General features: G+C 41.4%; 2 protein-coding genes across 2 annotated transcripts; one reads left to right on the top strand and one right to left on the bottom strand.

Moving 5' to 3' along the window:
• Positions 1-2,864: 2,864 nt before the first annotated feature.
• Positions 2,865-6,160, bottom strand: LRRIQ4 (leucine rich repeats and IQ motif containing 4). Its single transcript, XM_065640562.1, is given in 8 exon segments — positions 2,865-2,930; positions 3,385-3,557; positions 4,449-4,789; positions 4,791-4,946; positions 4,948-5,150; positions 5,153-5,468; positions 5,470-5,521; positions 6,115-6,160. Coding segments are annotated over 8 exon segments (1,353 nt in total).
• Positions 6,161-6,567: 407 nt separating this feature from the next.
• Positions 6,568-16,086, top strand: LRRC34 (leucine rich repeat containing 34). The gene is made up of 11 exons (XM_065640352.1): positions 6,568-6,726; positions 7,005-7,126; positions 8,012-8,133; positions 8,291-8,355; positions 9,092-9,175; positions 10,724-10,852; positions 12,226-12,321; positions 13,866-14,020; positions 14,112-14,267; positions 15,471-15,597; positions 15,883-16,086. Exons 1-11 carry the CDS (start codon positions 6,568-6,570, stop codon positions 16,084-16,086), a joined length of 1,419 nt encoding a protein of 472 aa, XP_065496424.1.

Genomic DNA, 16,086 nt, shown 5'->3' on the forward strand with positions numbered 1-16,086 from the left:
CCGCATGTATAGATCATTGCATTTAATAACATATTTTTTCAGCTTCTCTGGGCCATGCTTACACTACAATATACACTTAACCTTCATGTTGTGAATACTGTAATGACTCCTGTCCAAAGAGCAATGGTGATTTCAGATGGACACACTGCAGGTTTGCCACAGGAGGGAAGTGTCTGCGGTGGGTGCTAGTGCAGGTGGGTGGGCAGGGTGAATGTTTATATAAGGAAAATGCCTCTAATGTGAAAATACTTGAAACCTCTGTATGTTAAATTTTAGTTTCTTCTCTCCCAAAACTCTTGCATCTTCATGAGTTGATTAAATCTACATATTTGTGAGATTTGGAAAGCATCCAAACAACTCAGTCCAGCAAGGAAAATATAGAAGGAGCTGTTCTGCCTCTGCTCTGGCCCTTAATGGCATCTCATAGCACAGATGAGTCCTGCTTACAGAATCAGCATAAAATCAAGGTAAGAAACAGTTGACTTGTTTCTTTGCAGGTCTCAGGGGCAAGGGAAATGGTGTGGTAGGTTAAATCACAGATATGTCCAGCTACCTTAGCTAGGATTTTGGACATAGAGCAATCCATAAGCATTCTAGATAAAGCTATGCAAATACTTCAGGATATTTCAGGGATGCTCCTTCTCATCCTGAGCTGCTTCAGCCTTATCCAGATTGTGCTTTCTGTACAGACCCTCTTATGACATACAGCATAAACCCAAACTTCCAGATCTAAGAGTCTGATCTAGAGCATGTGAAAGCCAGTGGGAGTCCCCGCAGTGCCTTCATGCTTCCTGCATTCAGGATTAATCCATTAACCTTCACAACACCTTGTGACATATCCTTACCCTAAAGATGAAGGAAATAAGCAAAGACTATTATTCAAAGCCACAAGGCAGCTCCTAGCTAAGAGCAGAGCACCTTGCTCTGTGCCCAAGACTTGTTAGAAAAAGCACCAACTTGGGATGTGTAAGTGGCTCCTCCTTTTTTTGTTTGGTAACCTCTTATTTGGCATTTTATTGTGTTTGCTTAACACAGAGCCAAATTCTGGCATAGTCACTCGTGTCATGGAGCATGTTAACCCACGCATGAGCTCAAAGACCGTAGCGGGATTATTCATTGGTAAGGTATTTTAGGAAGTAAAGGTATTAGATCTGCTCACTGAGTGAGGAGTCTTAGAGAAATCCTGAGGCAGCTTGAGGGATAAAGTGCTGCTCAATTAGCCCTGAGTGTATCTTCATGCTGCAGCAATCTCCTGGAGGAGAGGCACAACGGCATCATTCAGTGGCACTTTCCTAACTTTCCAGGACCTCACTCAGCAAGTTCTGCCATGCACATGCAGATCAATATTCAGCTTTCAGTCTAGGTAACCCTTCCAATGTGAGCTTCTGGCTGATCAGGGCTATAACCAGCAGCTGACCATGCTGTGCTGATACCTCTTGATCATTTAATTCATGGTTTCATGTGAGGGTCTCTATGGATTTCCTGGTTTCAGCTGAAAAGTGCACTTGGCTCCCCCAGCTCTGAGAAATGTGATGAACTGGAGTGTCTTGGTCAGTAGTCACAGGGAATTGATGCAGTGTGGGATCAGTTACTTTCTACAGAGGTCTTCAACCTCTGAAATGAAGCAAAGAGCCCCTGTTTCTTGCAGGGGTAACAAGAGAGACTTTCAAGCAGTGACTCAAGAGTTATTCTAATGTGGAAGTACCATCATCTCTGTTTAACAGCAGAACACCAATCTCTTCATCACTCGCCTTCCTGTGACTTTCCTCCTCAATTCTGCCTTTGGTCCAACTGGGAAATTAATCCTTTAACTGTTCTGTGAGAATCTCTCTGAATCACTCCTTTCCCATTTGAACCTCTCTCTAATTCAGCAAAGCAGCTGGGCCATGTTTTAATGTCCAGTATCTGTTGTAATCTTACTGACTGAACTGGACTTCAGTGTTGGAGTTTTTCTTTGTCATATTATAATAGTTGGGTTCCTTCTCAGCTCCAGAGCACATCACGGGCTCACTGCTGGCAACCTCTCCATTTGCTGCTGATCCCTTTCTCAGTCGTTTGCCATCTCATGGTTCTGTCATACCTATTGTGCCACTAAAAAGCTTTTATTAAATCCCTCTATTAAATGTCATGTTTATCTGCCAATCTTCCCCAAAAGCTCTTACTTCCAGTGATTGCCTCCTTGGTAGTGTGTGAATCATCTCTTCTCTCTGTTCCTCTTTGCCTTCACTTAAAGTGAAAAAATTTTGTAAGACACCTCCAAACAATCAAAACAGCATCAGTCATGTAGCAAAATGGAAAACCAAAACTGAGCCATCCCGCTTTTCTGCACTCACAGCTCTTTCCTGCCAACAGGCGTATTGATGAGATTTCAGTATCAATTGATTCAAGAGCCAAACAGAAATAAGATCCATGTTCTGGATGCAGATGTAGCTGCCGCGTTCAGAGAGCACTGCCTGGAGGTGGAGCTCTAGGAAGAGCTGGATCTCAGTGACGCTTCCTTTGCCACCTGCTTCAGGATGCCACCACCTTCTCTGAGACAACTCAGGGAGCAAGAGCAGGACTGCAGTTCTGACCAGTTAAACTAAATAAAGGGTTCTGATCCACCCACTTGTGTATTTTAAAGTCTGCACAGTGCTGGGTCTTAGTCCAGCTCTGTGCTTTGTGAATGCTGCAAATAAAACTTTGGAGGGGTTTAAGGAGTAAGTACAGCTCTCTGTAAAGTGCTGTGGAAGGACATGGCTGTGTATAAACTTGACATGCTAGAATTATAGTAAGGAGTGTTGGTCATGGCTTTTTTGAGTAACAAAGGTGTTATGACATGCCAGGACCCAGAACAGTTGCAGAATATTGCATCCTCTCTGTTTTCAAATAAGCCTGCCGTACACAGATGTTTTACAAACTGTCACCAGGCTGAGAGACGAGCTGTAACACTAGAGATTTGACAGCTTGCAGTCAGTCAAAATACTCTAACTACAGGTTGTCAAAACATCAGTGAACAGTTTTGCAAAAGTGCAGGGATACTTTCAAAACAGCTTTTTACACCTCTGAAAGGCAGAGTGGTAATGCAGTTTCTGGTATAAGTGCATATGTTCTGACTGCCTAGAATCCTCCTCCATATTTCCAATCAAGATATTGATCATTTCTGAATACAAAACTCATTAAATAGCTGATAGTACCCTGGGGATGTCTACTAAACACAGAGACAACATGAGTTTCAGACACTGAGTTTTGATATGATTCCTATTCTGACAGCCCTGGCTTGATGCTGCACCATGTACCTTAAGAGATTAGGAGAACCTTCAGTCCTGCATTTGGGAGCAGCTGAAGTCCACAGAAGTGCTATGTTGCATCAGAAAAAAATCTTCTCCCTTCTATCACTCCTACCTGCAATTTGCTCATGTCTTCTGGCAGAACTGTGAATGTAATTCCTTTATTTTGTCCCAGTTATAATCTCTCAAATGACTCTAGGAGAAAGATTTGTTTTGGAAAGATACTGAATAGGTTCTCAGGTAGGCTAAGGCATTTCAGATTTGTCAGTTCTTTCACCTCACAGATACCTAACAGAATCATTAAAAAGATACATTATATCAGTTAAACAGTGGCCTTTGGGATTTTGTTTTTAGGGAAAAATCTCCAGGAAAATGCTGTAGAGATGCATTACTGTTGATGGATGAACACAGAATATTCTGCTCATTAATATAATGTTGTACCTTGCAGTATGGTGGAAATTTTGTCAAAAAAATCCATGTTGTTTCCTCTGCTGGAAAGATTTCTTATGGGGTTAATTTTATTTCTTAGCAGAAACATTCGTCTGCTTCTTCGTTTCCTTTGAACACACAGTGCAGGAGAGAGTGATTTAAATGAATGAAATCTGAAAGTGATTCTTTTGCATAAATTACTACTTCTGTAAATGTAACCTTCCAGAAGAAAATTGCACAAGTGAAAATCTTGGAAGTGTTACATTACATAAAAAGGAAGGCGTATTCTGAGCCCTAAAGTATGTTCCATGAATACTGTTACACTCAGGACAGTACAGCTTTAGGGTGCAAAATTGTTCATTATCGAATGACCAGCAAACATTAATGATCTTAAAGGCATTAGCAATGTCACATCCATTTTTTAGTTGCCCTCTGCTCTGTTTCAGTTTGTGACATTGATTCTATGCAAATGCAGCTCTTATTTTCCAGCATACACAGAAAAAAAGATGCAAAAAACTGAAGCAATCCCTCCAGTCGGTATTTTATCTTTATGATCCAACACAAAGGTCGGTGTTTTCATGTTCTTGCTTTTCCTGTCTGAATACTCAGACGTCAATGATAATGAGTAACTCAGGCTCAAATGCACACCAGGTGGAACATGCCTTCTCACTGTAGTAGGGAAGGGTGACCGTTGTAATGAAGAGCTTAGATTTTGCAAAAGCGAGGTATTGATAAAATAAACATGAAAACAGAGCAGCAAATACCTCTGCATCTGACTGCCATCCAGGGCCAATACTTCCAGATTTTTCATAGTGCATGTTCCTTTAGGAATCTCATCAAAGCAATTTTCACTCAGATCTAGTATCCTGACACTGGTTAATCTGGTGAAGGACCCAGGTACTGTGTGCAGTCGGGTGTTCCTTGGATAAACAGGGGAGAGGGATGGCCAGCAGCAGATCTGGTGTGGGAGATTCTCCAAGCTGTTAGCGGGCGGTCTGAATACTCTCATTTCAGTGAGACTCTTCAAACCTGGGGGAAGCTTGTGCAGGAGATTAGGAGACAGATCCAGCACAGCCAGCTTCTGGCAGTGTAGGAGGAATGGAGGATAAGTTATTAAAAGCTAAAAATAGCTTAACTGACTTTGTCAAAAATCCTCCCTCTTCTGGGATGAGACTGGTTAGATTTTGTTGCAGATATGTTATTTCTAAATTAGCAATATGACAAAGCTCCTTGGGAAAACTTTCAAGTGTTTTTTTTGGAGGTAAATTTGAGTTTTGTCAGGTTCGCTATTTCTTTTGGCAGACAATTGAGATTATTGTCAGAAAGAGCAAGCAGTTCAACATGATGGACATATTCACAGATCTGCTCTAGGATTTCATGCAAGAGCCTGAGCTGATGAAGGGACTGCAACTTGCTGATAACTGGCAGTGAAATACAGGAGAGGGAGTGGTTATAATACTTAAATCTAAGCTCAGAAGATATTTCAGTTCCCCCAGTTCTTCACATGGGTCCTGTATGTGATTTTGATCCAAGTAGAGGATCTTCATGTGCCTCAGGCAATTGGTGTCTCTAGGGATGCTTACAATCAGGTTTGTTTCCATGTGCAGCTCTTCCAGATATTCTAGACTCAAGGCCTCCGGTGAGACGGTTTAGCTAAATCAATAAAAAAAATATCCTGTCTGATGTGTCAGAGAACGAGCTTCATTCCCTGGCGCTTCATTCACTGGTATCTCTTGTGCGGTCTTAATGTGGTCACCCTCAAAACCAAGAGTTGGTTTTAGGGCAATGAGAGTCCCGCTGGCCTTCCAGCTCTGCTGAGACTCCTTATTTTTAATTTCAGAAAAGAAAAAAATCAGAAATGAACAGTACTTGAAGACCTTCCTACGCTAAATAATTGCGGTAAGAATTCAGCATTTAGGAACAGGTTCTAGTCTCAGTTGTACCCCTGCAAAAAGCTGCTTGTGTTCGCTGAGATCAAATCCTGCAGTAAATACAGTGGGACCATATCTTTGAATCCCAGTGCATCCCAAAGTTGCCCCAACAGTCAAATTCAGAGGGTGACCTTGTGATGTCAGGGGAGCTGGACAAAGCAACCTCCTTGAGTCTTTAAGGCCTGTATTTACAAACGCTGATTGAGGTCTGTCTTCAGCTATGGTGATTGTAAAATTGGAAGTGTCTTACTGCAAAAAGGTGGCACTTTCTTCTGCAACTTTGTGGTTTTTGAGCCAAAGAAATGCCAGTGAATCTGATATTTGATAACCTGTCAAGTTGTATTGCTGATAGTGAAGGAGCAACAGGTGGAAAGTGGTGACTACCTGACCAGCCTCTGATGTCCGGACAGTAGAAACCTTTCAGCTGGCATTTAGGGAATGATGAGAAAGTGGAGGTCAAGAGACAGATGTCAGTTGTCTCCCACTGACGCCCTTTTCTCTGCTGCCGTAACCACGCCAAGAGGACGTCATGTTTCCAGAGATGGGTGGTTTCCAGGTGTCACCAGGACAAAGAAAAAGAACTGAGCAACCACCACAGGTAGACACTCATGCTGGGCTTATCTGTCTAATTTAGATTTTGCCTGAGAGAATTCTATTTTTTATTCGCCCTGAGTTCAGTATTTGGGAGCAAGCCCTACACACTGTGGGACAGGAGAATGTGCTGCCTCAGCTCACTCCCTCCTGGGGTGGTGAAGCTGGCAGAAGGATTTATTCCATGGAAAGGACCAGCACGGGCAGCTTTTGAAGTAGCTGCTAATCCGTGTAACCACGGAAATTTTTGCAAAGGCTCCTTGGAGACCATGGGCAGACCACTAAGTAAATACTCTGGGGGTAAGCTGCCAAATCTCCCCTCTGCGGTTGGCACCACATATGTGGCCATGTCTCCACTGCACTGCCTGCCCCACCACAGCCATGGGGCCTCCTGCCAGGACCTGGCTGCCTTCCCCTGGGGTGTTCTCCTTGGAGATGGGCTCTCTGACCAAACATTCTTAACCTTGGAGCAGCCCGGGGAGAAGGCGCAGGCGTTCATCGCTCAGGTAGGCCTGCGGAGGTCGGGGACTCCACTGCTTTATGGGAAAAAGGACCTACTTATATGAATACTAGCTCAGATCCTATGCAATGGCAGACTAGAAACATATCCACAAATAGGCATTTTTTCCTGTCTCTCTGTATCTCTTGCATTTCAAGTGTTATAACCATTTCAGACCAAGCCCATTTTTATTGTTATGCAGAGCCTGGCAGGACAGCACTTGGGTCCAGGGTGATGTTGCTAGGCTGCCCTAACAATGCACTAACACTTTGTTTTGTTTTCTAGCAGGTCATGTCACTTTGTCCAAATCTTCATCAGCAGTATGTGCAGGCCTGCCAAAACCTGGGCCAAGCTGAAAACCCCTTCATTGCTCACATGCTTCAGGAAGCTGATAAAAATGATGAAACGTAAGGAAATAATAAACAGCATGTTTCAGATGCTTCTGAAACCCTTAAACAAGATAGCGGGACGAGGAACTGAACAATGAGGAAGTTCATACAGTTTCAGGCTTAAACTCAAATCATATTTAGCATTTACTGCTGAAGTTCTGGTTTGACTCTTCTTGACATCATCTTGGCAGAAGTTTGTAGCTATATATCCTTTCTGGGCAGCTTTACAAGCAGCGAAATCAAAAAAAGTGAAAAATGTACAGGATGGTGCCTTTGTGTCCCTTGGAGAAGCCAAACCCAGTATCCAGTCATTCTAACTCCCTGCCTTTTGTCTCGCTCCTGTTTAAAAAGCCTCAGCTGCATCCAGCTTCCAGCTGGTCATGCTTCCCTGGAGTGACTCTGAGCACCAAAACACTCTCTTATTCTGTGGCTGAGTAGGGCTTCCTCTCATGGATGCTCCTGGGGTCAAAGTTAATTGTCCTTTAGAGAGAAAACCTGAGAAAGTACAGTGTAGGGAAATGGTTTGTGTTAGGTTTTGATTCTGAGGGCAGGAGAGAGTAAATAAAGGGAATGAGTAAAAAGGAGATGATGAGGTAACCTCCAAGACAGTCTTGATTTCCATCTGCCTTCCCCTCATCTTGCTTCTTCTTGCTTTCTGTGCATGTGTGCTAAGCATGGTCTTGCAGCTGTGCGGTGTCTTTAGAATATCAAAAAGGACAGTGCTGAGGTACAGTTTGAATCATATTGTCTGTCGTGGTGTTACCAAAGGCAGTGGCAGCAGTTAACTGCATGCAAATGCAGCAGTGAGGGCAAGCGTGGGTACACTTCTTATCTGGAGAGAGAATTCATTTTTCTCTGTCGTTGTACTTCTCCCCACATGCTTACATTTTGATGTTACGTCAGATGGTCAAATGGGATCACACTAAAAATAGCTGGAAATAATCGTCTAGTGCCTGTGCAGAGAATTACAGATGATGATCTTCAAGCTCTCACCTCTGTGTTACACAACACTGTATTTGTTACAGGTAAGTTTTTTCAGGTGTGTTTGACATTGCTTTGTTAATATGAGAAAACATAAGAAGTCTTGATTTCAGCCTTAGTTCGTCTTTATTTCTTTTTGTTTAGACATCACTTAATTGTAGATACGCACCTGTCACATTCTTCATTCTTCATCTTTTTCAGGTTTGGATCTTAGGTTTAATGTATTGACTGATGTTGGAGGAAGGCACGTGGCAAAATTCCTTGAGGTGACAAAATGATGTTTATCATTCAGCAACTTGTAATTTTTTTTGGCTATGATAATATTTATCTGTGGTAAATTTGAGACAAGGATGCATTGGTTTGGCAAAATTCCATTCATTTTGACTTTCACATCCAAATCCACCCCACTAGAATCTCAGATTGCATTATCTGGGGAGATTTATAAATTCTGGTAGAAAACCATTTGACATTTGGCTGGAGCGTCATGAAGAAAGAGCAGTGGAATAAACTGTGAGGCTTTTAGGCTTACAGTTGAATTAAACATAGGAGGTAATGGTAGCGTCAAGTGTGCCAGGGCCTTTGTTTTAGACACCTTATCATCTCTGTTAGTCTTTTTGTAGGTCTAAACACAGGAAACTTTAATGCTGCCTTTCTGTCATTGTAAGCACAGGAATACAGATGAAAAATGGTGAGTTGCCACTCAGTGCCTGTGTTCCTAGAACTCAGAGGGGGCATTGAGTTCACAAAATGCCTGAGGATCTGCAGCTGAGCTTGACCACTGGCCTTGTTTGGTCATGCTGAGCACATGGTGGTTTCTGTAAGCCTTTCCATCCTAATCTCATGTATTTTGGCATTCTTTAACTACATCTCCAAATCAAGGGCTGCCTGAAATGCAGTGAACGACAGAGGTTTTAAGTATGTGTATGACACCTCTCATTTTTGAAAAACATAGGCATGCTCTGGAAAGAAGTCTCATTGCTTTCTGCTTTGTTCGTTCCTCAGAAAAACTCCACTCTGCGGTACCTGAACCTGATGCTTAATGATATTGGCACAAAGGGAGCGGTGCTGATAGCAGAAGCACTCCGTGTGAGTATGTGTCTGGGAGATTTTAGACATTGGCATCCAGCCTGATATTTTTTGCTTCTGATGAGCAGTACTAGCTGTCCTGCCAACATCAGCGCTGGCTCAAAGGGCCCTCTGTCTTCAGTCCATTCAGCATTTAGCTTTATCACGAGGATTGCTTGTTTTCCCAGGGCACACTTCAGAAATCAGATTTCACACACGAGAAAGTTGCACTGTGCTGCTATTAACACTTAATTATCACAAATATCACAGCTGGATTTTTCTGTGTGAAAAATGCTATGCTATAGGATATATAATCCATAATTTTTTAAAAATTGTATTAAATTTGCCTGTGCCTTGATGTCAATATTTATCTTGATTCAAGATGTCTGAGACATGTTTTCAAAACTTTGCCTTACGGCAGCAGCAGCATAAAAACATGTTTGTTATTTTTAATGTGGTTTCCCAAGGAAATGAGGCTTGTGTGTAAGATTTGTTGTGTTTGTGAAATGAGACTCACGCGAGCTCTTTCTTCCTCCCTCATAGTCTTTGAACTCTGAACTGATTTCAGCTCACTGTGACAGATCTCCAAAACGCTGAGGTTGTACAGGACATTGTACAACACCGGGCTTGCAAAAAACCCTCAAAGCTGCTTGTGCAGCCCCCCAGCAGCATCTGCTGGGTTTGCTGAGCAACCAGCCAGCCCTTTGGCTGAAAGAGCTTCTGCTGCTTACACTACTACTTGTTTTGTAATCTCTTACTTAATCAGTAATTCCCCGATGTTGAACAGTTTTAAGATTCAGCTGGACAGTGTGCTGGGCCACCTTGTCTAGACCATGACTTTTCCAAGAAAGGTTGGACCAGGTGATCCTTGTTGTCCCTTCCAACCTGGGACTCTATGATTCTGTGATAATCTCTGGTAATGAGTGATCACAGTGGTACTGAGGAATTAAAAACACAAACTACTCTGCATTGCATTTAAGGCTTTAACAGATGAACTGATATTTAATATCTGTTGAAATTCTGTGGAGGGTGAGGGGAAAGATGCTGACTTTTCTCAACCTCTGATCAGAACTTTATACTGCCAGTGAAGTCTCCAGCCCTGCAAAGACTTACATACTGGTTTGACTCTGCGCCACATCATCCTACTGAAGTTGACCGGCTTCATTGAGCTTTGGCTGGTCATGTGGTTTAAAAGCCTCTGAAAAAGGAAATTATATTCTCGTTTAAAATACGCTTACTAGATCTGAATAACTTTGAGATAATTTGCATTTCAGCTGCCAATTTAGGCAGAAATTATCTGCCTGGATTATTTTCATGAATGCAAATTTTTGAACTTGGGAGAAACAAAAGTTTTCAAATGCTTAAGTTTTGTTTCCAGACTCTCATACATTTGATTCCACTACGGGGAGCCTGAGCCAACTGCTTAGTCAGTGTTATCACTTAGACACAATTCTTCTGGAGGGATGTTTTGTCTGTGTGACAACCAGCAGGATTGACAGGAAAAAGGACAGTGTTGTTTTTCAGGCCATTTCAAAGAAATTGATTTTTTTTATTTTAAATTTTTTCTAGAAGAATAAAACACTTCTGTATTTGAGAATGACTGGAAACAAAATAGGAAGGCAAGGTGGGCTCGCCTTTGCCACAATGCTACCATCTAATTCAACCTTAGAGAGGCTGGATCTTGGAGACTGTGATTTGGTGAGTAACCCAGTAAAATTATCAGCAATGACGTAAGTCTTTCAATGGTATTACAAAGGTCCTGCAGTACTTAATTAGGGGGAAATGCCATCTGTTGCCATTGATTTTTGCATTTTGTGCTAGCTTGAGGTAAAAAAATATTTAAAATTGCAATGCATGCTTGGAAAGGCATGTTGCAGAAAACACCTGTGAAGTCATAGCTGATGATATTCTATATTAGACCCACTATGTCTCTGGGAATTCAGGTGCTTGGCTTTCCCATTTTCCAAGGTTTTTTTCTGCTGTTCATTTTTGTTATGCTAAGTCTTGTGTAATTCTTGTTGAAGAAAGGACTTTTTATGCCCTAGAGCTTCTTTTGCTTCTAAAGTGTGCAGTGCTATAACACTTGTAAGTCATCCAGTCCCACAGCTCTGTTGCTCCAATCGGAGCTCGATCCATAAAGGACATGAGCACAATGGTGCTGAATTGAGTAGAAGGGCACCCAGTTTCATCTTAGACAACTTGCCGCCTCCTAAAATCGAGCGCTGAGACTTACACAGTGCACAGGGAAAGTCAGCAGGGTAGGAATGGGTTAATGCAGGGTGCTTCCCACTCTAGCCAGGAGAAGCCTGTGGATGACTTTTTAAAACCTATATTTGTTTCCTGGAATTACAGCATTTGCTCCTAAACTAGAAGGGGCAATACCTCTCAGAATGCATGAAGGGTGTTATGAATGCATAAACGAGGGAAGTGTAGCCAGTGTAGGATTTATTTGAAAGTTTAATATGTATCTGCTTGGTAGAGAGGATAGAGAGTTGGTTTAAAATTAAATGGCTTTGAGTGTAGACCAGCCTAATTGGAAAGTAACATAAATATAAATTAGTGAGCAAACTAGAAGGAAATTTTTTTTAAAAAAAATCTGAATTGGCCTGCATTCTAGACTCTCACTTCTCTGTATCACATTACTCACATTTAGTATGAATTTACCAAAGACCTTAGGGAACACACAAGCTGATTTTGCTCTGTAAATCAGGAAAACCAAAATACAGAATCAATTAAATGGACAAGGATCTTGAGATGCATTATTCTTGATTTTTATTTTCTGAGTTGCAAATTTCCTAGTCATTTTTACTTCTTAGTCTAATTCCTCTCTGTTATTCCATAGGGAGTTGACATTGGTATGATCAGAAAATACATTGTGTCTGTAAGCACCTGTCTACTGCACTTGCTTTTCTCCAGAGTTCATGGAGGCAGAAATAATAGTATTTCAAATCTGAGCCTATTTGGTATTTTTGATCTTCTGACAATCAGTTCTGAGAAGCCACAGTAATTTGGTAGCTTGATCTATACATTGGACAAGTTTCTCTAAAGAGTTTATTTATTTTCATTTCTAGGATACGGAGTGTCTAATAGCCCTGGCAACAGCCCTGAATCTGAACCAATCAGTCAAAGCAATAAACCTAAATCGTCCTTTACTACACAGCCAAAGGGTATGTAAGTCGACTGTAGTGTCAGCTCAGCAAAGAGAGAAGCGTAAGTCAAGTCAGTACTGATGTATTTATGGACAGCTGAACTACATGTCTCTCTGGGTTTCCTTGTGAAGTAAATGGCTGAAGAAATATTTTTATTTCTCTGTGCCAAGTTTTGTGCAGTCATAGGCTTCCCCTGTTTAACTAGAAGGTTAATTTTTTAAAAATGTCTTTCTTGGTACATAATGCATTTGTTAAATAATGGGCTAATGGAGACAGCTTGTTATTGGAGAACCAGGTATTCCTTCTGCTGTTAGAGCATGGAGAGTTTTATGCGTCATTCAGTAAACAGAGAGAGAAATGCTGCTTAGCAGGAAATGAGGGGAAGAACAAAAGACTCTTGTTTATCTGAGCTGTGCGATACCAGAGCCCACAGCCTGAAGAAGAAAGGCGCACTTCAACAACAAGCCACATTCACTGTGCTGTGCGGTTTTCTTCTTTCACTTGAAGCGTGAATTTAACAAGTGAATGAACCTCATCCACATAAAACCTGTGATGCATTAATTGGCCAAAACAAAGATGCAAACCTTCCAAAACAATTGAGCATGGAAAAGCAAATCTGCATGGCAGTGCTTGCTGAGGGCAGCACCGCAGGCGCAGGGAGCTGTGGGGTTTTGCTTGCAAACGTGCAGCTTCTGTGCACGGCTGGTCCTGCTGAAGTCTTGGCTCTAGAGCTGGTTGCGGCGGTGGTTTCACCAGACTGGCAGCAGTTGTCAGGTGTCTGCATCAGGTACAGTATTTTCCTGATGGCAGGATAACGAAACTAAACTATGATGAAGGCCGGATTTTCTTAAATTCCCAAAGGTGAATTTAACAGTTTAAACAGATTTTAGTTGTTTCTCTTCTGCTAGGACAGGGCTTGATCTGTCTAAACCCAGTTTTGGAAGTCAATTTAAACTACTGCTATTGAAAATATAGGCCACTAAAGGCCTGGTCTATATCTGTGGGAGACTATTTGCCACTGTTCTCACCTTCAACTCTCTAATTTTCTGAGGCTTCTGGGTTGTTCCCTTATTTTTGACTCACCGTATTCACTTTTTTTTTTTTTTAAATTAAACTAAATATCACAACTTCAAAACTAACTTATGTTGCCTTACAGTGACAGGACATACTTTTCCCCATAGTGATGCTGTTTCTTTTTATGAAATAATATATTAGTGTTATGACAAAATGCTTCTAATGTTAATGAAGACTGACTCAAACATTCAAGTTTTTTAAGAGCAATGAATGGGAAGAAAACTCATTAGACATAATGATTCAAACATTGATGCTCCTGATATTTGCAGGGAGGTATATAGTACTGTAAATATACAAAGATCTTTCTGGTGTTGTACATTATCATAACATATTGTTTCCTGGCTATTTTTGATACAAAGCTGCAATATGCAAAATAGGACACTACTGACTACCAAATCTTGCTGTTAGTTGTGCATTTCTCTTTGACTGAAGCAAGACCACATCTAGTCCTAAAGTACAGCTTAATAAAACTGACTGTATATTTTTAGGAAGAGACCACAGTTCATGTAGCTCTGACATTGAAAATTAACTCTTCTCTTGTGGAACTACACTTGGGCAAGCACGAAATGAAAAACTTTGGTGTACAGCAACTGTGTGAGGCATTGTATATGAACTCCACCCTGAGATACCTTGATCTTAGCTGGTAAGAGTTATGAAGTGACATAGCCCGGACTAGCCTTAGAAACTCATTTTCTTAGCACCTTTAAAAAAAAAAGTATTCATTTCTCTTTCAGTAATAAAATTACCTGTGATGGTATAAAATTTTTGGCAAAACTACTGGAATGGAACGAAACCCTGCAAATCCTAGATCTGAATGCAAACCGAATAGAAGATGATGGAGCCATCTACCTGAGTGAAGCCTTGGCGTCCTACAACAACACTCTTCAGGCGTTAGTATTTTACCCCAGAGACTGCAGGTGTTATGACTTGGAGCATAAGAAACTTGGACTTTGCAGTGGCTGAACTGACATCAAAGCTTTGATGTTGATCGTAATACAAGTCAGGAATTTCCAAACTTTTTAGTCCGTTTTTCCTTCTCGGGGAAAAAAAATGTAACAGGTTGGGTGGGATTCCTTTGCTAAGCATCAGTATCTCCTGCCATGTGAGATACCTCAAGGCTTGTGAGATGCCCCAAGGCCTGTGAGATGTCCTGGGACGCTGGCAGGTGCCTTTTTTCCCATCTTGTATCCACTGCTGTGTGGCCTGACATGCTTGGTTTTGTATTTCATGGGGTTTTTTGCACTGACGCTTAGATCAGTTTTGTAGTGGTTCACCTTGCACGTGATTCACAGCTTTTACAGTCATTCTAAGGAGGAGGGAAGGCAATTAGATCTTGCTAGTTCTTTTTGCATCTTTAAAGTGTAGGTGCCTGTGGCACATAAACAAAAACAAACCGAGAGCTGTACATCTTCAGAATTTTAAGATAACCAGATTCTGTCCAAGGATAAAGCACTACATTTTTCAATTCTGACCTTCACCGCTTAAGAAAATCCTCTGTTTAAGTTAGCTTCCGGGTGAACCCAAAAGAACTGTAATCTCTCCATCAGGGTGTATTTTGTAGCCCGCGTTAAACTGCGCGTCGGCAGGATGTAAAAGCTGATCAGAGGTGTTACCTGAAGCCATTAGTTTTAAGTAGCAGACTGAGGAGGTGGCGGCTGCTGGGTGCCTCTGAAAGCCTTCCAGGTTCACCAACATAAAAATAACTGCCGCTCCACAAAGATCAAAGCTTAGCCTGGCTAAATGCCAAGGCCTGGGCTTCAAAGCAGGCTGGAGATGGGACCTGGCCACCTTGTAGTGAGGCACTGACACTGAAGAACTAAATAGTGAACAACCTAGGTGCACGGGGCATGGAAATGCCTTGAGAAATAGTACAAGTCCGTAGTCCAAACTGCCTGTAGCAACCTGCAAAAATGGTATAGCAGGACTGGCCTTAATACAAATAAATAATTGCATTATTAATAACAAAGATAACATTTCTATATATGTATGTAACAAATATAAAATAAGAATAAATCATAGTTAAACTCTTCATTAAGAGATGGGAATTCAGTGGTTTGACACACATTCGCATAACTATTTTCTCTGTTTATTAGGTTGTCAGTAACAAGCAACAATATACGTGGCAAAGGACTTTTAGCTCTTTCAGATGCAATGAAAAGAAACACAGAACTTTCTTATATTTACATCTGGGGGAACAAATTTGATGAAGCCACCTGCATGGTAAGTATTTGCTTCTGAACTCTTCTAAGAGGGTTGGTTTTTGTTTGTTTGTTCTTATTTGTTTTTATAGTCATTGGGAAGACTACAGCAGTTTGTGAATACAGTGAGATACTTGATTTACCTTTTTTTTAAATTATTATAATATGGTGGTGCTGTAATGAGACTCACTGCACATCGACATAATGAAATGATCAATTACTTGCCTATTGTGTGTTATCTTCCAGAGCCTTCACTCCAGTCAAAGTGGAATATTATATGTCGCATTCTTCTTATTATTCATTTCAGGCATATTCAGAATTACTTCAGATGGGCCGCCTGAAACCTAATTGTACAGATGTGGAACCGTTTGAAGTGGATGGGCACATTCGCCTTGCAGAGCTCTCCCATGGCCTCAAGAAGCATTACTACTGGACACCCAGTTTTGGGGAGGAGATGGACAAAGACGCTAATGCTGGTCTGGCGATTGCAGCTGTTTCAGAACACCTTTGA

The sequence above is a fragment of the Caloenas nicobarica genome, chromosome 8 (assembly GCF_036013445.1).
Source record: "Caloenas nicobarica isolate bCalNic1 chromosome 8, bCalNic1.hap1, whole genome shotgun sequence".
In the NCBI taxonomy this organism is placed as follows: domain Eukaryota; kingdom Metazoa; phylum Chordata; class Aves; order Columbiformes; family Columbidae; genus Caloenas; species Caloenas nicobarica.